Source organism: Aulonocara stuartgranti (assembly GCF_965226115.1).
Source record: "Aulonocara stuartgranti genome assembly, chromosome: 13".
In the NCBI taxonomy this organism is placed as follows: domain Eukaryota; kingdom Metazoa; phylum Chordata; class Actinopteri; order Cichliformes; family Cichlidae; genus Aulonocara; species Aulonocara stuartgranti.
The window spans coordinates 13,296,046-13,320,280 of NC_138949.1; the positions used below are offsets into that span (position 1 = coordinate 13,296,046).

At 42.3% G+C, this 24,235-nt stretch overlaps 2 protein-coding genes across 2 annotated transcripts; one reads left to right on the forward strand and one right to left on the reverse strand.

Moving 5' to 3' along the window:
• Window positions 1-518: 518 nt before the first annotated feature.
• Window positions 519-5,279, forward strand: LOC309720822 (zinc transporter ZIP9-like). Its single transcript, XM_082557999.1, has 7 exons — window positions 519-1,327; window positions 1,502-1,607; window positions 1,830-1,988; window positions 2,084-2,152; window positions 2,482-2,567; window positions 2,651-2,785; window positions 2,900-5,279. Exons 1-7 carry the CDS (start codon window positions 1,232-1,234, stop codon window positions 3,158-3,160), a joined length of 912 nt encoding a protein of 303 aa, XP_082414125.1. The 5' UTR covers window positions 519-1,231; the 3' UTR covers window positions 3,161-5,279.
• A 4-nt stretch (window positions 5,280-5,283) lies between these two features.
• On the reverse strand, window positions 5,284-7,742 carry LOC309720821 (uncharacterized protein). Its single transcript, XM_082557998.1, has one exon. It carries the CDS (start codon window positions 7,624-7,626, stop codon window positions 5,932-5,934), a length of 1,695 nt encoding a protein of 564 aa, XP_082414124.1. The 5' UTR covers window positions 7,627-7,742; the 3' UTR covers window positions 5,284-5,931.
• Between the last annotated feature and the right edge of the window lie 16,493 nt (window positions 7,743-24,235).

Consider the following 24,235-nt stretch of genomic DNA (forward strand, 5'->3'; position numbering starts at 1 on the left):
GTAGCCTCAGTTTCCTGTTCTTAGCCGACAGAAGTGACGCCCACTTTGGTCTTGTGCTTGCTGTAACGTGTGGTTATTTTAGCTGCTACTGCTTTCCTGTCAGCTCGAAGCAGCCTGGTCATTCTCCTTTTGAGCTCAGACATCAACAAAACATTTTCATTTAGAGAACTGCTGCTCACTTCTCGTTTTCTGACCATTTTCTGTAAACCCCAGAGATGGTTATTCAGCCATTTCTGAAACACTCAAACTAAAGCACCTTTCTGTCTCAATCTGTTTCTCACTTTTGAACTGTATGGCAGGCCAATACAGAAAATAACATATTAATTAAATGTGTAGTGAATTAATTTAAATTGAAAATGAATAAATATTTAAATAATTAAACATCTGTTCATTTCATTTATAAGAATTATTTCCAATTTCAATGAATAAATGAAATTTAATTCTTTAATTTGTATGTAATTTATTTTGGCACTTGTGGCCCTCTATACATTTTTCTTGTGTTTTACTCTCTTTTGATAGCGTGTTTTAATTGTTGCACAGTGCTTTATTTTAATAGCAATTGACATAAAACTTACAAACTTTACTTACGTACTAAACTATATTAGTGGTATGCAAAAAGGAGTGTATCGACTTCTTATGTAACCTGTCCTGCCAGTGACCTACACTCCCTCTTCTTCCATCAGGAGCCTCGCGTTGTGAAGGAATTCGTCTTTAACACACTCACTGTGCTCTTTATAGTGTCCACTTAGTGTGGTCTGGGAGTACTTTGTTGAGATTGAGATTTTACTCCAAACTGAAAACGGGTGGTGAACAATTGCGCAATCGAAGCCCTAAAAGATGCAATTAACGCCTTTGTTGTCCTACAGTGTAGGATGGGCGCGTAAAACCTCTCCAGAAAATACCTTTTAACCCACCCTGTCAAAACCGGCCTGGGTTATGTTTAACTGGGGCACAGAGGAATGGAGTTTTGCTTCCACTCAGGTTGCAGTTCTCGCTGTCGGACACTTGGTGCTGCTGCTTGGGAAGCAGCTGTGTAGCAAACGAGGGGGGCGGCCACGGCGGTGCGACGTGGAAAGGCAGAACAGCATTCTGGTGTTGTCTGATGGTAGAGATTAAACTCCAGCGACCCAATGAGAACGCACACCGTCCCGGATCTCAGTAGGAGCTAACGCTGAAATGAAAGCAAAGGGGCGAACCGGGTAAATACTTGTGTTAGGAAGAAGTCGTCGCCATGGACGGAGGGCTGATTATTACATTTATATCTGTGGCGATGTTTGTAGGCTCCTTTCTCCTCGGATTCATCCCACTGTTGTTCAGACTGTCTGAGGTAAGTGATTTCCCACAGTCTTTGTTTATAGCGGACTGTCTGGATCTACTTCATCTTGTCTTATTTGTCGTGCCTTCATAATGTGCAAGGCTGTTGTTTTGGAAACTTGCTGAACAACTAGAACTTGTGAGGGGAATCTCAGTCATCTGCTGAAATCACGTGTCTTAACCCTAGAAAAGCCTGCAGTTCGTTTCCATCCTGGGGGCAGGTCTGCTGTGTGGGACAGCGCTGGCCATCACCATCCCAGAGGGAGTGGGTTTGCTGGAAGACTCGTGGAAAGGTGAGCAGGAAAGCTCAAACATGCACATGACAACGAAGCAGAATGGTTGCTGTGCAAGCTTTGTGTTTATGTGGGTGTGCTAACCCACCAAATTTGCATGTGTTTGATTGTAGCCTCCAGATGATTGATGAGGCAGGTGGCAGATGAAAAAGCTGCTCTCTGTAAAAACAACAAAAACAAGCTCATCAAAAGCTCTTTCTGTTCTTCATCTTCCGTCTCCAGCGTCATCCTCTGATGTGTCATCCGGTCTAAATTCCAGTAAAGAAAATGGGACCGTGGCAGAGAGAGGCCCACCTCGGTTCCTCATTGGGGTGGCTTTGACGCTCGGGTTCACCTTCATGTTTGTCGTCGATCAGATAGGAAGCTACCTTTCCACACGCGGCAAGTTATCAGAACTCTCACGCCAGCTTTACATTGCAGAGTGTTGCCTCCACAGATTTGTTAACCACCTCAGCGTGTGCGATGTCTAATTTCAGACCAGACGACTTGTTTGTCCAACAGCGTCCACTTCACAGCCACGTTGGGCCTGGTTATTCACGCTGCAGGTACGTGACACAGCCAAACCTCTCCTCTGCATATTTATTCTCTTGCTTTTGCTTGAGACGCACTGTTTCACTGGCTTCGAGGTCACAGGGGTGGAAAGTTTATAAGGAAACGTTCCTTATGCCCCCGTGTGACTCAGCATGTGATTCTGCAGCACAGCCTGCAGGATCTAACTTTACAGTTATTTAAACGGGGACAACCAAGCTTGACAGCAGTCACAAATCAAACAACAATCATCCATGATGCAGATCTTAAAGACCGGAGACCTATACAAATCCACATAAAAGAAGTAGCTGTACCATAGAGTAATAATCTCTTTGTTTGCTTTTAGCTGATGGATTTGCTCTGGGTGCTGCTGTGGCTACAGGTCAAGTGACAGTACAAGTTGTAGTGTTTTTTGCTGTGATTCTGCACAAGGTGAGAGAACGGCTCATTGAAATGAACAGATGTCTGGGTGACGAGCACGATGCCATTGACCGTCTTTCCCGTCTCCTGTTTAGGCGCCCGCCGCTTTTGGCTTGGTCTCCTTTCTGATGCACGGAGGCCTCGAGAAGAAGTTCATTCAGGGACACTTACTGGCCTTTTCAGCTGCAGCGCCTATAGTTGCTATTGCCACTTACTTCATATTATATGCAGTAAGAAAGCACAATCTGACTGTCGTGTCTGCTTGAAAGGAGATGCATTAAATCCCAGTGACTAGACGGTTGCTGGGTCTGAGTTATTTAACTTGATGTGTGCTGTGTCTGCAGTCTGGAAGCTCATCTGAGAATCAGCTCAGTGCAACGGGAGTGGGAATGCTCTTCTCAGCGGGGACGTTTCTCTATGTGGCCACGGTGCATGTTCTCCCTGAGATCAGCAGCAGCAGGACTGATGAGCTGCCCTTGGACTCCGAGCAGCAGTCTGGAGCCGAAGCCCACCAGCAGAGACACTTGGGGCTCCTGGAGAGCCTCACCCTCATCATCGGTGTGGGGCTTCCGATGTTGCTGGCCCTCGGACTGCACGATGACTAAAAGAAAACATGAGGGCAATTTATTTTAAAAGGGGGTGAAAGGATAACTCTGAGGACCTGTACTGTATGCCACAATGATCAGAGGACAAAATAGGCTTTGACAGAGTCTACCTTGGTCCTCTTATTTCAGTGTAACTTGGATTTGTGTCAGGCTATTGTTTGGGTGTCAAAAAGCTTTCCGGGAGGTGATAAAGAATCGGGTAACTAATATAGTTTCATAGCTGAATTGAGTTTCCATTCAGAGGAAGCAGAAACAGTTCTCATTTGTTGCCACGGTCCGCTGAAGGCATGTTGAGGTATTAAATATCCTGAAAGGTGAATAGATTTACAGGAACAACCAAATAATTCGATACTCTCTCACCTAGAAAATAAGGTCTCTAGGGCGTACACTTTATATTATTATATTTTACGGCTAAGAGTTTGAAAATATGGCCGGATTTTCAGATTATAAATGTGCAATAATACAAACTACAAAGTTTTTTTTATAATGTTGTTTGTCTGAGTTGGTTTATGGTGGGGATCGTGTTGAGTGAGAGGCAGCCTGGACAGGTTACCGTCTGTCTGCTATCACAGAGGCGCGGGCCAACTGTTCGCACTCACAGCTGCAGCTAACGCTAATTTAGAATCATCTCTCTGACTGAGCATTCATGCTTGTGCAGTGTGGAATAAGGCTGGGACAAAACCAGGGACACGCGGAGAACATCCAAACACAGAAAAGGGGCAAAGGTTTGAACCTCTCAATGTGAAGTGATAATAACTGCAGCCAAATGAGAAGACCAACCGGTAAACTGGTCCAGCAACTCTCATGTTAGGTGATACGTTAGACGGAGACGGGTTCCTGGCAGCAGGTGAGGTACGTATCAAGAACTATCAAGCAGATTCTGGAGGTTACAGATGTTTTATTGACTCACTGCCAGTTAGAGCAATTTTTACCTTTACTTTCCTTCTTTCAGCTCCTTTAGTGTGTGCAACATGTGAAATATTGAAACACGTGAAATGTCTTCTGGTTTTATAATGGCTTATTTATTTACTTTATACTTGATTCTTTTTTGTTTTCGTCACACAACGCTGTACATTGCTGCATCGACTGACCTAAAGCTTGTTTACTTATGTTTAACGTGTGGAGCAGAATTCCCCTTTTAACAGCTACACTAAATATCTTGAGATTGAATTTTAATTTCATAGTTTTTGTATTGTAAACCAAAGTTAAGATATTTTACACTTAAATTTGTCCTTTATTCATTAAGCTCTAAACACAGTTCATGTATGAACCCATATGAAAACACATGCACAGGTTAGAGACCAATTAGGTTTGCATCAATGTAACCCATCTGCTCTACAAACCTTTGGAAGTGACCACAGAAGACATGACAAAGGAGTATTAGCCAAAAGGAAGGTTTTTGGGTTTATAAATGACAGGCCACCAAATACCCTGATTCAACCAAGGACTTGGATTTTAACTACTTTAAAAAAAAACTTTGTCTTCAAGAATGCCTTAAATCACTGTCTGTGGTTGATGCTGTCTAGTGTTGCTTATTAAATTTTTGTTTGTCTGATAAATATTGATGACTCCTGTTTCCTCCTACTGGTGGAAAATTCCACTCTGACCCTCGGTGGAAGCTTGCCATTGGTGGAACACCACTAGAATAAAATCCAGTGTTTTTATGAACTCCCTGATCAGGGCTCATTTGCTGGAGTTTTTTTTTTTTTTAAGTTGAACACCATGCCATGAGAATAAAGATTTCTTTACTATTGTCTGAAAAGAGAGTTCCTTGGAGTTCTTTGATGATTTGTCCTACATGTGACCCCAATTTGAATACAGGAAGTGCTCCCGTTTACAGTTCATGTAATTATTAAAAATGTGCCACACATGATCACGCTGCTAATGGTGAAATCAAACATCTGTTATGGCCTAGCATTAAAGTGATACAGCGTTGTTCTGTTTGAATCTTGCACGTAATAAAAATCTTCAAGTGGTATAAAGATTTTATAACACACAGTAGTCAGACTAACAGGAAAACAGGCAACACCGTGGTCTAGCAAACATTAACTCTTGCCTCGTGTCCTCATAGCTCATTCAGAGCATTGCAGTAGGACTGCACTTTGATTCCTTTCCGACCTCTGCAGACTATCCCCTCCCCTCTTATTTGCAGTCTACTAACAGCTAAACGCTCTAGCCATCAATCTTTAAGTGCCGGATGGTTATATTTGTTGTCACTAGTTGAATGTGGGTTGCATATAATGTGTTGCTACACAATCAATCTCATCTCAGGCTTAAGAACTAGCCAGGGGTCAAATATAAATGAATACACTGCTGTGAAGTACTGAACACAAATGGTTGAGGAAACAATGGTGCCTGTAAAGTTTACCCTGACAGGAGGTCACTCAGAGGTCTTGCTGATCTAAGCAGTTAACCTCAACTAAATAAAATGAAATGAAACCGTTTGGAAGTCTTTGAAACTGTATCCCAGCTACTGCACTCTATCAAATAAAAAGTTGACTTTTTGGATTATTAAAATCACCAAATGTTCATGTGTCTGTCATTACAATGGCCAAAAATGATTTTTAAGAACAGCTCTGATATGATGTTCAAGGGCCCTTGCATCTCGGGGACCATTTATAATGAATTTAAATTCATTTACATTCAAAGTGCAGAGAACAGTGATGTGTCTCAGTATTTCTGCAAGTCTCTGGAGCTATTATTTGACTGCAGATCCTTTTCTAAGCAGCTCTGGGTGAGTGTACAGGTGCAAAACAGAGTCTGAATAGAGTTCACAGATTCATGCGGTTTAAAGACGCAGTCAGCTGAGCCTCAAGCGCCATCTGATCAAAGGTCCGGCTGTGCGTCTGCTGCCTCACTCTCTCCCTCATGTGAAAGGAGGCCCGAGCCAGCCTCTGTGCCTCCTCCTGTATCTGCTCTCGCTGCCTTCTCAGCTGCTCCCTCTTCTGCTCCTTTGTGGAAATGCGGCTCTCTCTGACTCTCCTCGCCGCCTCCTCCTCTCTCTGTAGTTCCTCTCTGAGCCTCTGGTGGCAGAGCTGCCTGTGTTTGTTGTTCTGCCGGGTTTTCTGAGCTCTGCGTCTGTGCTGCGCTGAGGCGTGCAGGGCGGCTCTCTCCACGCGTCTCTGGCTCAGCTGGACCAGGATCTGCTTGTGTGTGAGCTGCTGGACGCTCTGCAGCTCGGCCCTCAGCTGCACTCTTTGACTCATCTCCTCCTCCCGGGCAGCCCGCTCCCGAAGCTCTTCGAGTCGTGCCTCTACAGACTTGGCACGCCTTTGGCAGGAGCGCTGCAACTTCTTCTCCAGTGTGCTCCTCCTCTGCGCCTCCTCTTCCTCCCCCTGCAGCTCAACCTGGTGTTTCAGCAAGATGTGTCTCAGCAGCTCTTTATGGTTTTCCTCCTGCAGCCTCTTCCGCTCCTCCTTCTCCTTCAGCATCTTGCTCCTCAGGACCTTCTCCTCCTTCTCCGCTGCCACCTGTCTCTCCCTCTCTCGCTCCCTCTTCCCCGCCTCCTCCTTCTCGGTCAGCAGCTTCTCCTGGTAGCGTTTGCGCTCTTCCGCCTCCTCCTGTGTACCCTCCATCTTTGCCCTGCGGTACACTTCCACCTCCTCTTTTAGCCTTCTCCATCGGTCTTCTTGCAGCAGCACCTCCTGCTTAAGCTGTTCTGCTTTCTCTTTTTCTCGATGCTCCCTCAGCCTCCTGCGGGCCTCCAGCTCCTCGTTCCAGCGTTTCATACTCCGTTTCAGCTTCTTCCTCCTCTTTTTTTCTGCCTGAACTTGCTGGGCCTCCTCCTGCCTGCGGGCCTCCTCTCGCTCCCATTCCTCCTGCTGGCTGAGCTTCAAACGAGCCTGTTCCTCCTCATGCTTCACCAGCATCAGAGCAGCTATCTTCTGGTCTCTCTCCGATACTGTGACACACATCTGCTTTTGGATGCTCTTGGTGAGCCTCTTCAGCTTCTTCTCGGTAGCTGGGGAGTGTATGAGGTCTCCCAGGTTGAAGCTGCACAATGTGCTCCTCTCTGGATCCCTTTTACTAGGAGCAGAGCAGGAGGACCTGCTAACAGCCTTCTCTTCAGAGCAGAGATCTGCATAGGGCATTTCTGTTGAGCGCTCTTCCAGTCTGGTGTCAGGCAACACCTCCAAGCCCGAGGCTTTACTGCTGCATGGCCGCCTGTCCCCGGCCGCCTGGATAATCCTCCGCCGTTCCTGGCCGCACTTTTGTAAAGTCTTCAGCCTCTCCTTTTCATAAGATTCATGCATGACTCTCATTGTCTCAAACGGCGTGTCCTGTTGCTCAGCAATGAAGTCGTTTAGAGATTTAATTAAAAGCTGAACCGGTTTTACACCCAGCCGAGCGCAAGACTCAAGCGAACGAGAGTTCGTTAAGACGTGTCGGTTGCTCTCTGCTCCGGGAGAGTCGAAGTTGTTCAGGTCCAACTTAAGCACAGGGGAGCTGCACCTCAGCTCCTCCATCCTAAAACTAAAAAGCTAAATTAATGGATGCCAGATACGGAGGTCCTGAGGCTCACAGGTGCTACACCGAGCAGCGCTTCCGCACGGTCTGCAGCACAGAGAGGTCAGCAGGGGATTAGCTACTTCCTCGCGGACAAATAACAGTCGGTATTTCATTAACCGTCTTTACCTCAACTGTGAGCAATGACAGGCCGAATAATAAACAAAAAAACCCAACTTTATTTAAGCAGACGGGAACGTGTTAAATAAACGCTTGCAGTCAAGCATGGATTTAAAAAAGGGTCAGTCTGTTGAGGTTTACAGGGATTTATTTATGCACAGCTCACTTAGGATCCCACCAGAGCGTTTCATTCAGGTTTACTTTCCCTGGATCACTGCAACGTCTTGATTTTTATTTTTTTTTTCCAGTCTCACTGTCTGCTTCAGCCAAGCTTTAGCTGCTGCCACAAACTAAAATCACCACCATGTTTATCAAAAGAGAAAGCTTTTAAAATGCTAAACTATATATAACTGGGACTCGGATGCGTGGCTCATGGGCTTTTGAATTTGCTGTTGCTGTTTGCTTTTGATGAGTTTAAATGATTATATATCCCTGCGTCGCTGTATGTATGACAATGCAGTTTATCTGCAAAATAACAAGTAAGGAAAGCTCAAATAATTAGTATGGAGTGAAAAGAACAATTTTTTCAACAAAATACAGCCAAAACTGAAAATAGCATGACCTAGACCTACTTAGATCAAGTAGAAATACATTAGAGCTATTCAAGTTACATGCCTGCTGTTCATGCGCTCATCCAGCAGTGCTGGGTTGGGTAAGATTCGATTTTGAACTTTTTATTGTCTTTATACATGTTGACTTATTTAGTTTTTAATTTTTTATTTGTGAGTTGTAACCTGGACTTTTTGATTTTGAAGAATATAGGAGATTTTTATATTCTGTGGTAAATACACCACAGTTTGAATAAACATCCCAGAAGGCATTTTGGATTGGGTGCTGTCATAAAATACTAATTTCCCCCTGAGCAAAAGGTTATCCTTAACAAGACTCATTCTTTCTAGTTTGCCAGGTAGGTGCCACTTCCTCTTTGTTCTGCGTTCACATACCAAGCTATAAATGTGTGCGCCTGTCTTATTTTATTGAATCTCTAGCAGACTACCCATTGTTATATTATTCACCTGCATTTTGGTTTTTAATAATGACATGTAATGCTGCATTAGCTAAAAGCATTTCATGGACTCTTGTGCATTAAAAAAAAAAAAAGTAAAAACATCCCAATAATTAATTAATTACATATCTTTTAAAAAAAAACACATTTGTATGGGGTAGACTGGGGTTGGTTGTCACACTTTTTACCGTTACATGAAGTTGCAGAAGTTCCCAGGATCTTTTAAAAGACAACCAGTCTATTAGCAGATTTTCCCAACAGATAACCTGAGCAATAGTAAGCAGGTCAGTGTAAATATGTAAGAGAAAACCAAATGATGAACTCCATTTTTAAAACATAAAAAGTCCACTTAAAAACCAGAGAATCTGCAAGGACCTACCCAATCTGCAATCAATACAAGAGAGACTGATGCTTTTCCTTGAAAATTTATTCAAAAAGCAAACAACACAGGCTGGTCGGTATAAAGCGCTAATGCTACCGAGTCATGTGCAAAGTGTTAAGTCCAATCATTGAGACACATATTTTACTACAAGAGCAGTAAATGTAGGTCAGAGTAAAGAGAAACATCACAATCTTAACCATCTCCATTTTTTTAATTTTTAACTCACTTTTTATATAAATAAAATACATTTATTTAAACATGTATCTGTGCAAACTTGTAAGTAATTTCAAACAGAATTTCTATTATTACGTGACCCCACCCAGGGGGCTACAGCCGACACTTTGGGTACTTCAGCTACAATAAAAAAAAGACACAAAGCTGGAGTTATTCTGTGTCTTTACTCTGTCAGCTGCCTCTTCTTCTCTCGTTCTCCCTCTCCTGCTGCTACTTCAATCATGAAACTGATCAATGATCAGCTGATCGGCGTTTCTGCCACAAGTCCCGTCTCTCTTGCTTGTTTATCTCCCGCTTTGCGCCAGAAAGAGGAAACTAGCAGAGGTCGTGTTAAACAGCAGAAGCGCCTTTAAACTTGATAAGCTGTTGTTAGAATTTATTTAATATCACTTTCTAGTATCAGCTGATGTTTGTTGGAGCCACAGCTGTAAAAGCTGCTGGTCATGATATCGGTTTGGTTATCTGGTGAGAGGGAAACATGAAGATGAAACCAGGAGATGTCCTTACTGAATCATCAGCGCTGAACAGATTATTCTCATTTAAAATTTCTAGCTTTCAACAAATAATTATTTGAATCTTACAACCAAAGTTTTCATCCGATGTCAAATTTATAGAAATCCATTATTGTACATAGTAAGTTTTTTTCAGGGTCCCAACATAATTTCTTCAGAAGAAAGTACTGTACATGATGCCAGTATTTTCCCACATTTTCTAGATACTGTACTAGTACTTTGTGTAAAATGCCATCGAAAAGTCAGTTAAGTTTTATTCTTTCTCACCTGTCTTTCTGTCTCCTTTCACTTTTAAAAGGTTGCCATGTTAGAAAAAATATTTTGCCCTGCCATGCTGTTTATTGATGTGGTAAATAAATAGTTTATGAAAATATCACTAAATCTGTCATTTATTATTTTTAATATTCAGTAATGGTCATGTCTCACCTCTAGTCTTCTCTGTCTTAATTTCAGGTTTCCACCATATGTTGTAGATAGTTCAGGAAGTTAACTCAACCAAGCAGTCTTTGGGTTTCGGCTAAGTACTGTTTAGAATACCAGAATAGGGAGGATGGTGTAGGTTTAAGTTTATTAGATTGATACATATGTACCAACAAGACAGTGTACATCACTGTCACAACGACGTTTGTTTTCATTCAAAGGCTTTATGGTTTTTCCTATAATACCTGGTGGGCCGGTCTCTAGTCAAAATGCCCGGGCTGATTTTTTGTCCCAGTCCAGCCCTGCCCATCAGTATTCTTCATTCTGCTGTGCCACATTTTACACACTGACCAAGAAAGGACGTAAGCTCTTCATGGTGACCCCAGAAATTTTAATGTATCACTTTCTAGCATACGGCTGACACTGCTCGACATCTTGCAGTGCAGTATAAGAGTCCCGCCACAAGGAGACACTAAAGGCTTTCAAACCAACAGTTTCTGCTTCCAAAGCGGCGCCAACCGTTAATAGTCGACATTGGTTGCACACAGATGTTTTGCTTTGGCACGAGCTGGAACAATTGAGTTGAATTACACGAGTTATTCATATTCAATAAACCTGTGAAATTTGTGTTGATAAAATATGATTGAAACATGTTTTGGTGAAGTAATTTGAGCTCTTGGAATATTTTAATCCTTCACAATTTTCACACTTTATTCCAACACTATTCAGTGACAAACAAACAAAACACTACATTTTCTGAAATATTTGTGGGGTTTTTCTTGTTTGTTTTTATACTACTTGAAAACTAAAGTGACCCTCCAATGTGATGACAGTGCCAGCAGTGGCCCACAGCTCATTTAACGCTTTCTCCTAATTGACTCATAACAGTCTCTCATATGTATGAACTATGTAGGCTATCTCTATTTTGAAACAATGAGTGGGCAATGACAGCATCTCCTCATTGTGTACTTTACTGACAACAGGACAACAGGGAATACAGAGAAACTGACTGAGGACTTTTTCCAACTGGTGCCAGCAGAACCACTTCCAGATCAACACTCCGAAAACCAAGGAGCAGGTAGTGGACTCCACCTACACCAGTGAACATCCAGAGAATGGGCATTAAGATAGCTGACTCATATAAGTGATCTGACCAATAAACTGATCTGGAGTAACAACAGAGAGTCCATGTACACAAAAGGATAGAGACGAGACGGTTGTATTTGCAACAGAGAAGTCTTTTGGAAGGGAGCAGGGAGAGCTCCTGAAGACCTTCTAGGACTCTTTGGTGGTATTGTCCATGTTTTATAGTGTGGTCTGCTGGGGACAGGAAGAAACTGAAAAGGTTGATCAAGAAAACTAGCTCTGTTCTGGGATGCCCTCTTGACCCAGTGGAGGTAGTTATCTCTGTCAGATAACAGCTCCCACCCCATACAGGTCACTCTGACAACACTAAGCAGTCCCTTCAGTGACAGGCTGCTGCACCCACGGTGTGCAAAGGGGACATTTTGGAGGCCTTTCCCTCTAGCTGTTGTCAAATTGTACACTGCACAACAGCAGTGAATGTACACCACATATGCACACACACTGGGCTCTTTACATATATCAGTGTGCAATACTAAATACCTGCTACTATTAACACCCAAACACTGCACTATGAAATGTTTCATTCTTCTTCTAATAGTAATCTGTATTATTGCATCATATATATGTACATGTATGTATACAGATCAATGATACAGATATATATAGATAGATGGATATAGATATATAGACTTAAATATATAAGTACATATCTATTTCTTAGTCTATATTTCTTCTATTTTTGCATAGCATTATTGATGTCAGGTATGCTGCATGTGTTCATTTGTTCCTGCCTTGTGTACTCTGCTGCAGTAATAATTTGAATTTCCCCAACTCTGGGACTAACAAAGGTTATCTTATCTGAAATGTATCTAAACCCAGCTGATATCTGGCTACATTTTCTGGTGAGCATCCAAATCACACTGGATTGAGGTTTACACACTGTATAATGCCTGATTTCTTGTAAATATTTAACGATGGCCTTGTGAAATATATATTGATAAAATGTTTACCAGGCCACAGTGAACAATGAAAAATAAAATTAAAACAAATAATTGAAAACACTGAAAAACACTCACAAATATATTTTGTAGAGATGACGCATTTGTCTTAACCTGGTTATGCTGTACCATCCAGATGAAGACGTGAGCCAAAGAGCCTTTAAGTTTCATTTAATGAACTTACCTTTTCCTACATATGAGAAATGAGCTGGTGTGAAGTAAATTGGGTTTTGTATATCTGTAGCCTCAGATGAGCATGAAATTTCATTTCTGACTTGACCTGCTTAACAGCAGTCTCAAATATTAAAGTCTTGGTGTTAGGATGTGGAGGATGTGCCAGAAATGTTTGTTAAAACAAATAACTGGACCTTACTTGTTAAGCTCAATGCTCTCACTGTCACATGGAAAAATCTATGTTTTTTTCCCTAATAAATATACATTAATTTTAGGCAGGGCTGGACTGGGACAAAAAATCAGCCCGGGCATTTTGACTAGAGACCGGCCCACCAGGTATTATAGGAAAAACCATAAAGCCTTTGAATGAAAACAAACGTCGTTGTGACAGTGATGTACACTGTCTTGTTGGTACATATGTATCAATCTAATAAACTTAAACCTACACCATCCTCCCTATTCTGGTATTCTAAGCAGTACTTAGCCGAAACCCAAAGACTGCTTGGTTGAGTTAACTTCCTGAACTATCTACAACATATGGTGGAAACCTGAAATTAAGACAGAGAAGACTAGAGGTGAGACATGACCATTACTGAATATTAAAAATAATAAATGACAGATTTAGTGATATTTTCATAAACTATTTATTTACCACATCAATAAACAGCATGGCAGGGCAAAATATTTTTTCTAACATGGCAACCTTTTAAAAGTGAAAGGAGACAGAAAGACAGGTGAGAAAGAATAAAACTTAACTGACTTTTCGATGGCATTTTACACAAAGTACTAGTACAGTATCTAGAAAATGTGGGAAAATACTGGCATCATGTACAGTACTTTCTTCTGAAGAAATTATGTTGGGACCCTGAAAAAAACTTACTATGTACAATAATGGATTTCTATAAATTTGACATCGGATGAAAACTTTGGTTGTAAGATTCGGATAATTATTTGTTGAAAGCTAGAAATTTTAAATGAGAATAAGAAAGAAAAGTATTTCTTTGTGCCCCCTTTCCCTGTTAATGCTCTACCTGGCCCCATGGCAAAACTTTGCTAGACCCGCCCCTGCACAGTTACCAGCTGTCAGCTACATAGAAAAGGTGTAAGTTGTCTCTCAGAAACAGTTCATGGCTTTCCTTCAACCCATTCATGTCACCTAAAAGGTAAACCTGTTTCTCCATCACCTGTTCAGCGCTGATGATTCAGTAAGGACATCTCCTGGTTTCATCTTCATGTTTCCCTCTCACCAGATAACCAAACCGATATCATGGCCAGCAGCTTTTAAAGCTGTGGCTCCAACAAACATCAGCTGTTACTAGAAAGTAATATTAAATAAATTCTAACAACAGCTTATCAAGTTTAAAGGCGCTTCTGCTGTTTAACGCGACCTCCGCTAGTTTCCTCTTTCTGGCGCAAAGCGGGAGATAAACAAGCAAGAGAGACGGGACTTGTGGCAGAAACGCCGATCAGCTGATCATTGATCAGTTTCATGATTGAAGTAGCAGCAGGAGAGGGAGAACGAGAGAAGAAGAGGCAGCTGTGCAGCAAAGACACAGAATAACTCCAGCTTTTTGTCTTTTTTTATTGTAGCTGAAGTACGGGACAAATCGCTTTTATTTTCAGCTCAATACAAAACACATAATATTAACTCTGAATACCAGAGGATTCCGTTTTTTATGGCACGGTTGGCTCTACTAACTAACCATATGAATAAAATAAAGTTCACCAGTAACATCATAGCACCCACCCAACTGTACAGAAACTCCATCATGCTAGCTAGTACACAGTACGAGTTATTGTAACTGACTGTAAAAAGTTAGCACAAGGAAAATAAACTCCACCTAAACTTGGTTTGACCCAGATAGACTGCAGGTCATAACTTCTTACCTGAAGCTCATTTCACCTGACAGTCGGACTGGCGGCCGCCTTGCGTCTCTCCACCTCCAGTCCTTTCCCCCATCCACCTGCTGGCCTCCACCACTTGCTAATTTGACTGAATGTGTGAAAGCTCCACCATAGCCACTACCAAACAACTGAGTTCTTTTTACACGTCTGCCAGCATCTGTCCAATCCGCCACCTTTCACTGTTTACACAGTTAGGAAAAAAAGACGACGACAACAACAACAACAAGAAAACATTGGGCCATTTAAAAGGCAAAATGAGCATCGGCCCACCGGGCAAATGGCCGGTATACCCGATGCCCCACAGACAGACTGAGGCCCCGCCGCTATTTTTGAGTGCAAAAATGTGTGGTCTCCAGCTAATGGAAAAGGCTGATCGCACGATGTGCGCGTAGTGCTCTTTAAATAGAACAATTTGCCCCATTCTCTTCGCCCGTCATGTGGCCACATGTGGCGGGCTAGCAGGCTAGCAACATACAGGCCCGGGTTCGAGCCCTCGGCTCACTTCCCTCTGTATGTTCACCTGCTAGGGGGAGGTCCAGGCGGGCGATCTTGGAGTGAAAATTCCAAGGGATGACCCCTCGTAGCCTGGGCTTCCCCTGACTTTTTTTCTTTGCTTTGCTTTTTTTCATTTACCTGCCAGCAACAAACACACCTCCTTGTTGTCATGGCTACCAACGACCACTCTTCTTGTGCCAACAAGTCATTGCCTGACAAAACATTATTTCCTATGTTTCCCTGCCTTTTTTGCCTTTTTTATTTCTTGTGTTTTAGACAAAAACAAAAGAAAAAGATCTACAGATTCAGGCTTTTCTTTACCTGTGGTAGTCGGGTAGAATGACGTCACTGACACTATTTAATATGAAAACAAACTTTCTCAAACAAAAAACAAAAACAAAAAAGGAGTGGGTCGGTGTGTCATCTTTACCGAGCACCATACATGTTTTGCTTCACATTCAAATTATTATTTTTCCTTTTCAAAAATAATTCAGAGAGAAAAAAAACAGAGAAGTCAAATATATCAAATTTGCACGAATCTTCTAGTGAAGGTGCCTCCTCCTTCTGACCTTAGGGTAACTAATTTCTCAGACAGTGACATGACAGTGCGCTGGGAAGCTGCAGCTGATGATGATGTTTCTTACCTCACTAAGTGGAGGCGACCTGAGACAGGTGGGGAAGAACTATTGGATTGTTGGGGTACATATTATGAAGTAAAAAAAATACAATATCTCAATAAACTGTTGTCCTGTGTCTTAAGGAGTATGAGATATCACTGTCTGCACTCTATGGAGATGGAGCTCAGAGTGAAGCTGTGGCCATACGCTACAGCACCTGTGAGTCACACATTTTCTGATCCTGAACGTTTGTCAAACTCAGGAGGGGAGAGCCTGAAACCATTTACCTAAGTCACATTAGCAGCAGTGTTCAGCCTAAAAAATAGACAAGTTAAAAGTCATGCATCCATATTATTTGTTTATTTATTAAATTATTTTCGAGACACTGTTAGTTGTTAGAAGCCAGTGTTTTAATGACAGGACATATATGACAGTAATGAGACAACCTAAGATATCCAAGATTAGCACAAAAACACAAATAGAATCACAGAAAGCGTGTTTCTCTCCCGTTAGTCTTTAGGCCCAGTTACCTTTTACTTTTCTGTGGTCAGTAGCCCTTCATGTCATATTCTGTCTCTATGTACAATATAGCATTACTAATACAAGAACCTATATGTAAATGAACTTCATTGTGTAATTGATGGCAGTTGTCAAAGTACTAGTCACTTAAAGGTTAAATTTCACATCGAAATTCTCATATTATATTCTATTTGAATGTTTAAAAAGAAAAATATCACAGTATTTATGCTTTCACTGAGCATATACCTGCATCAATGATGAACTCTCAAGGCTGAAAAGTCCTGGCTTTGGTCAGCCACGGTCCACGCACACGTCACCAATCCCTGACTGCTTGATCATAACAGCAATTGGGCTGCTGGGAACATGACGGGCGTTCTTCTTGATGTTAACAAGGTGCTCACCAATCTCCCTGGGAACAAACGAGATTCCTAAGACAGACCGACAAAACAGATGTTAACAACGCTTATTCTTGTGTGTGCATGCAGCCCGTTTCAGTTGCTCCTGCTTCTTTCTCCACGCTTTAACTTTTATTACTTTCCCCCTCTGTCTTTTACTTAAGGGTTAATAAAGTATTTGGATTCTGATGAGTCTCATTGTTTAGCAAACTTCTCACTTATCAGACGGACACTCACCAATGTGAGCGTTACGCAGCATCTTCAGCAGGCAGGGCTCCTCTGGGCCTGAGGGTGTTGTAAGAGGGGCTGTCAGCTGGCTGAGGTCAAGCTCGCCTATGTCCAGTGGAATATCTGCAGCAGAGCCCGCCTTCAGTGAAGTATGTTGGCTGGAAGGCTTTCAGGCCCGTCTTTGCCACTCCAGGGTCAGAGACCTTCACCTTGTTTGGATGACAGCCTGCTCTGATATTCATCTGTGGGCACAAACACCAAAACTCAAGAGACTTTTCAGTGAGAAGAAAAGGCAAACCTTGCATGCCAGAGTGAAAGTGAGAGTGTGTGAGTGCATACTCACCCTGAATGGACTCTCAGGGATGTTAGCGTCTCCCCAGGAGACCATCACAGTGTGCTTCACAGGCTTACGTGGGGTGCAGGTGTATGTGCTGTTGCTATTATCCTTAACCTGGACATCCACAGAATTGACTTCACCATCCTGTGCAGAAGACAAGGGATTATAGTTCAATCAGATTTAACACACTGTATTTTTCGGACCATAAGGCGCACTGTCGATGAACAGGTCTGGTTTCATACATGAGGCGCACTGGACTATAAAACGCATTAAGCGAAACAAAACAGCCAGATAAGTCAAACTTTACTCAACTCTTTCTTCTTGCTTCCTCCACTTCCGTACCATTGATTCATTCATGTTGAAATCTCTCGCAGCTGCTCTATTCTCATGTTCTACTGCGTGACTGACAGCCTTGAGTTTGAAATCCGCTTCGTCAGCATGTCTCTTAACAGGTGGCATTTTGGGGTCATGATCCACACACAATACAGTAATATTATGTTGCAGCACAGTACGTATCACTCCGCCAGGCTCCTGACTACGTAGCCGTAATGCTCCGACAATCCATCAAGCGGTGCGACTTCGTAGCTTACCAAAGTCGTACTAAAACATTTTTTGACAGATTTTTAAGCGCCGTGTATTACATAAAATCGGTTCAAGGTCAATAAGCACAATCAGAATTCATACATAAGGCGCACTGTCGATTTTTGAGAGATAATTAAAGGATTTTAAGTGCGACTCATAGTCCGAAAAATACGGTACATACAATATATTTAACATATTTGTGATCATATACAAAGCCAGATATACCTGGGCTATAATTTTCAGAGGAGCTTTTCCTCCTTGCTTGGCATCAACTGTGAGTTCACTGGGTTTTCCAACAGCCAGACCACTGCTCTGTAGGCCTGGACCGTACGCCTTAACCTAGAGAAAACTATTTTAAACAAACAATTAAAAAAGGAACAAGTCAAAGATCTACTATAGCCAAAAGATCATTTACAGACTATAGCGCTGTGAAAAAATATTTGCCTCCTTTCTGATTTCGTATCTTGTTCCATATTTGTCACACTTACACGTTTCAGATCAATAAATGTTAATATTAGACAAGAATGTCTAATATTAAACGGCAGTTTTCAAGGGGAAAAAGCTATCCAAACATACTTGGTCCTATATGAAAAAGTAATTGCACCGAATTAAATAAATTCTAACAACAGCTTATCAAGTTTAAAGGCGCTTCTGCTGTTTAACACGACCTCTGCTAGTTTCCTCTTTCTGGTGCAAAGCGGGAGATAAACAAGCAAGAGAGACGGGACTTGTGGCAGAAACGCCGATCAGCTGATCATTGATCAGTTTCATGATTGAAGTAGCAGCAGGAGAGGGAGAACGAGAGAAGAAGAGGCAGCTGTGCAGCAAAGACACAGAATAACTCCAGCTTTTTGTCTTTTTTTTATTGTAGCTGAAGTACGGGACAAATCGCTTTTATTTTCAGCTCAATACAAAACGCATAATATTAACTCTGAATACCAGAGGATTCCGTTTTTTATGGCACGGTTGGCTCTACTAACTAACCATATGAATAAAATAAAGTTCACCAGTAACATCATAGCACCCACCCAACTGTACAGAAACTCCATCATGCTAGCTAGTACACAGTACGAGTTATTGTAACTGACTGTAAAAAGTTAGCACAAGGAAAATAAACTCCACCTAAACTTGGTTTGACCCAGATAGACTGCAGGTCATAACTTCTTACCTGAAGCTCATTTCACCTGACAGTCGGACTGGCGGCCGCCTTGCGTCTCTCCACCTCCAGTCCTTTCCCCCATCCACCTGCTGGCCTCCACCACTTGCTAATTTGACTGAATGTGTGAAAGCTCCACCATAGCCACTACCAAACAACTGAGTTCTTTTTACACGTCTGCCAGCATCTGTCCAATCCGCCACCTTTCACTGTTTACACAGTTAGGAAAAAAAGACGACAACAACAACAACAAAACATTGGGCCATTTAAAAGGCAAAATGAGCATCGGCCCACCGGGCAAATGGCCGGTATACCCGATGCCCCACAGACAGACTGAGGCCCCGCCGCTATTTTTGAGTGCAAAAATGTGTGGTCTCCAGCTAATGGAAAAGGCTGATCGCACGATGTGCGCGTAGTGCTCTTTAAATAGAACAATTTGCCCCATTCTCTTCGCCCGTCATGTGGCCACATGTGGCGGGCTAGCAGGCTAGCAACATACAGGCCCGGGTTCGAGCCCTCGGCTCACTTCCCTCTGTATGTTCACCTGCTAGGGGGAGGTCCAGGCGGGCGATCTTGGAGTGAAAATTCCAAGGGATGACCCCTCGTAGCCTGGGCTTCCCCTGACTTTTTTTCTTTGCTTTGCTTTTTTTCATTTACCTGCCAGCAACAAACACACCTCCTTGTTGTCATGGCTACCAACGACCACTCTTCTTGTGCCAACAAGTCATTGCCTGACAAAACATTATTTCCTATGTTTCCCTGCCTTTTTTGCCTTTTTTATTTCTTGTGTTTTAGACAAAAACAAAAGAAAAAGATCTACAGATTCAGGCTTTTCTTTACCTGTGGTAGTCGGGTAGAATGACGTCACTGACACTATTTAATATGAAAACAAACTTTCTCAAACAAAAAACAAAAACAAAAAAGGAGTGGGTCGGTGTGTCATCTTTACCGAGCACCATACATGTTTTGCTTCACATTCAAATTATTATTTTTCCTTTTCAAAAATAATTCAGAGAGAAAAAAAAACAGAGAAGTCAAATATATCAAATTTGCACGAATCTTCTAGTGAAGGTGCCTCCTCCTTCTGACCTTAGGGTAACTAATTTCTCAGACAGTGACATGACAGTGCGCTGGGAAGCTGCAGCTGATGATGATGTTTCTTACCTCACTAAGTGGAGGCGACCTGAGACAGGTGGGGAAGAACTATTGGATTGTTGGGGTACATATTATGAAGTAAAAAAAATACAATATCTCAATAAACTGTTGTCCTGTGTCTTAAGGAGTATGAGATATCACTGTCTGCACTCTATGGAGATGGAGCTCAGAGTGAAGCTGTGGCCATACGCTACAGCACCTGTGAGTCACACATTTTCTGATCCTGAACGTTTGTCAAACTCAGGAGGGGAGAGCCTGAAACCATTTACCTAAGTCACATTAGCAGCAGTGTTCAGCCTAAAAAATAGACAAGTTAAAAGTCATGCATCCATATTATTTGTTTATTTATTAAATTATTTTCGAGACACTGTTAGTTGTTAGAAGCCAGTGTTTTAATGACAGGACATATATGACAGTAATGAGACAACCTAAGATATCCAAGATTAGCACAAAAACACAAATAGAATCACAGAAAGCGTGTTTCTCTCCCGTTAGTCTTTAGGCCCAGTTACCTTTTACTTTTCTGTGGTCAGTAGCCCTTCATGTCATATTCTGTCTCTATGTACAATATAGCATTACTAATACAAGAACCTGTATGTAAATGAACTTCATTGTGTAATTGATGGCAGTTCTCAAAGTACTAGTCACTTAAAGGTTAAATTTCACATCGAAATTCTCATATTATATTCTATTTGAATGTTTAAAAAGAAAAATATCACAGTATTTATGCTTTCACTGAGCATATACCTGCATCAATGATGAACTCTCAAGGCTGAAAAGTCCTGGCTTTGGTCAGCCACGGTCCACGCACACGTCACCAATCCCTGACTGCTTGATCATAACAGCAATTGGGCTGCTGGGAACATGACGGGCGTTCTTCTTGATGTTAACAAGGTGCTCACCAATCTCCCTGGGAACAAACGAGATTCCTAAGACAGACCGACAAAACAGATGTTAACAACGCTTATTCTTGTGTGTGCATGCAGCCCGTTTCAGTTGCTCCTGCTTCTTTCTCCACGCTTTAACTTTTATTACTTTCCCCCTCTGTCTTTTACTTAAGGGTTAATAAAGTATTTGGATTCTGATGAGTCTCATTGTTTAGCAAACTTCTCACTTATCAGACGGACACTCACCAATGTGAGCGTTACGCAGCATCTTCAGCAGGCAGGGCTCCTCTGGGCCTGAGGGTGTTGTAAGAGGGGCTGTCAGCTGGCTGAGGTCAAGCTCGCCTATGTCCAGTGGAATATCTGCAGCAGAGCCCGCCTTCAGTGAAGTATGTTGGCTGGAAGGCTTTCAGGCCCGTCTTTGCCACTCCAGGGTCAGAGACCTTCACCTTGTTTGGATGACAGCCTGCTCTGATATTCATCTGTGGGCACAAACACCAAAACTCAAGAGACTTTTCAGTGAGAAGAAAAGGCAAACCTTGCATGCCAGAGTGAAAGTGAGAGTGTGTGAGTGCATACTCACCCTGAATGGACTCTCAGGGATGTTAACGTCTCCCCAGGAGACCATCACAGTGTGCTTCACAGGCTTACGTGGGGTGCAGGTGTATGTGCTGTTGCTATTATCCTTAACCTGGACATCCACAGAATTGACTTCACCATCCTGTGCAGAAGACAAGGGATTATAGTTCAATCAGATTTAACACACTGTATTTTTCGGACCATAAGGCGCACTGTCGATGAACAGGTCTGGTTTCATACATGAGGCGCACTGGACTATAAAACGCATTAAGCGAAACAAAACAGCCAGATAAGTCAAACTTTACTCAACTCTTTCTTCTTGCTTCCTCCACTTCCGTACCATTGATTCATTCATGTTGAAATCTCTCGCAGCTGCTCTATTCTCATGTTCTACTGCGTGACTGACAGCCTTGAGTTTGAAATCCGCTTCGTCAGCATGTCTCTTAACAGGTGGCATTTTGGGGTCATGATCCACACACAATACAGTAATATTATGTTGCAGCACAGTACGTATCACTCCGCCAGGCTCCTGACTACGTAGCCGTAATGCTCCGACAATCCATCAAGCGGTGCGACTTCGTAGCTTACCAAAGTCGTACTAAAACATTTTTTGACAGATTTTTAAGCGCCGTGTATTACATAAAATCGGTTCAAGGTCAATAAGCACAATCAGAATTCATACATAAGGCGCACTGTCGATTTTTGAGAGATAATTAAAGGATTTTAAGTGCGACTCATAGTCCGAAAAATACGGTACATACAATATATTTAACATATTTGTGATCATATACAAAGCCAGATATACCTGGGCTATAATTTTCAGAGGAGCTTTTCCTCCTTGCTTGGCATCAACTGTGAGTTCACTGGGTTTTCCAACAGCCAGACCACTGCTCTGTAGGCCTGGACCGTACGCCTTAACCTAGAGAAAACTATTTTAAACAAACAATTAAAAAAGGAACAAGTCAAAGATCTACTATAGCCAAAAGATCATTTACAGACTATAGCGCTGTGAAAAAATATTTGCCTCCTTTCTGATTTCGTATCTTGTTCCATATTTGTCACACTTACACGTTTCAGATCAATAAATGTTAATATTAGACAAGAATGTCTAATATTAAACGGCAGTTTTCAAGGGGAAAAAGCTATCCAAACATACTTGGTCCTATATGAAAAAGTAATTGCACCGAATTAAATAAATTCTAACAACAGCTTATCAAGTTTAAAGGCGCTTCTGCTGTTTAACACGACCTCTGCTAGTTTCCTCTTTCTGGTGCAAAGCGGGAGATAAACAAGCAAGAGAGACGGGACTTGTGGCAGAAACGCCGATCAGCTGATCATTGATCAGTTTCATGATTGAAGTAGCAGCAGGAGAGGGAGAACGAGAGAAGAAGAGGCAGCTGTGCAGCAAAGACACAGAATAACTCCAGCTTTTTGTCTTTTTTTTTATTGTAGCTGAAGTACGGGACAAATCGCGTTTATTTTCAGCTCAATACAAAACGCATAATATTAACTCTGAATACCAGAGGATTCCGTTTTTTATGGCACGGTTGGCTCTACTAACTAACCATATGAATAAAATAAAGTTCACCAGTAACATCATAGCACCCACCCAACTGTACAGAAACTCCATCATGCTAGCTAGTACACAGTACGAGTTATTGTAACTGACTGTAAAAAGTTAGCACAAGGAAAATAAACTCCACCTAAACTTGGTCTGACCCAGATAGACTGCAGGTCATAACTTCTTACCTGAAGCTCATTTCACCTGACAGTCGGACTGGCGGCCGCCTTGCGTCTCTCCACCTCCAGTCCTTTCCCCCATCCACCTGCTGGCCTCCACCACTTGCTAATTTGACTGAATGTGTGAAAGCTCCACCATAGCCACTACCAAACAACTGAGTTCTTTTTACACGTCTGCCAGCATCTGTCCAATCCGCCACCTTTCACTGTTTACACAGTTAGGAAAAAAAGACGACGACAACAACAACAACAAGAAAACATTGGGCCATTTAAAAGGCAAAATGAGCATCGGCCCACCGGGCAAATGGCCGGTATACCCGATGCCCCACAGACAGACTGAGGCCCCGCCGCTATTTTTGAGTGCAAAAATGTGTGGTCTCCAGCTAATGGAAAAGGCTGATCGCACGATGTGCGCGTAGTGCTCTTTAAATAGAACAATTTGCCCCATTCTCTTCGCCCGTCATGTGGCCACATGTGGCGGGCTAGCAGGCTAGCAACATACAGGCCCGGGTTCGAGCCCTCGGCTCACTTCCCTCTGTATGTTCACCTGCTAGGGGGAGGTCCAGGCGGGCGATCTTGGAGTGAAAATTCCAAGGGATGACCCCTCGTAGCCTGGGCTTCCCCTCACTTTTTTTCTTTGCTTTGCTTTTTTTCATTTACCTGCCAGCAACAAACACACCTCCTTGTTGTCATGGCTACCAACGACCACTCTTCTTGTGCCAACAAGTCATTGCCTGACAAAACATTATTTCCTATGTTTCCCTGCCTTTTTTGCCTTTTTTATTTCTTGTGTTTTAGACAAAAACAAAAGAAAAAGATCTACAGATTCAGGCTTTTCTTTACCTGTGGTAGTCGGGTAGAATGACGTCACTGACACTATTTAATATGAAAACAAACTTTCTCAAACAAAAAACAAAAACAAAAAAGGAGTGGGTCGGTGTGTCATCTTTACCGAGCACCATACATGTTTTGCTTCACATTCAAATTATTATTTTTCCTTTTCAAAAATAATTCAGAGAGAAAAAAAACAGAGAAGTCAAATATA

What these genes read in the sequence shown, in the direction of transcription:
- LOC309720822 (XM_082557999.1), top strand. Translation starts at nt 1,232, where the DNA reads ATGGACGGAGGGCTGATTATTACATTTATATCTGTGGCGATGTTTGTA. An exon ending in GCTGGAAGACTCGTGGAAAG is followed by an intron (nt 1,608 to 1,829) that starts GTGAGCAGGAAA and finishes TTCCGTCTCCAG; the next exon opens with CGTCATCCTCTGATGTGTCA. An exon ending in AAGCTACCTTTCCACACGCG is followed by an intron (nt 1,989 to 2,083) that starts GCAAGTTATCAG and finishes GTCTAATTTCAG; the next exon opens with ACCAGACGACTTGTTTGTCC.
- LOC309720821 (XM_082557998.1), bottom strand. Translation starts at nt 7,626, where the DNA reads ATGGAGGAGCTGAGGTGCAGCTCCCCTGTGCTTAAGTTGGACCTGAAC.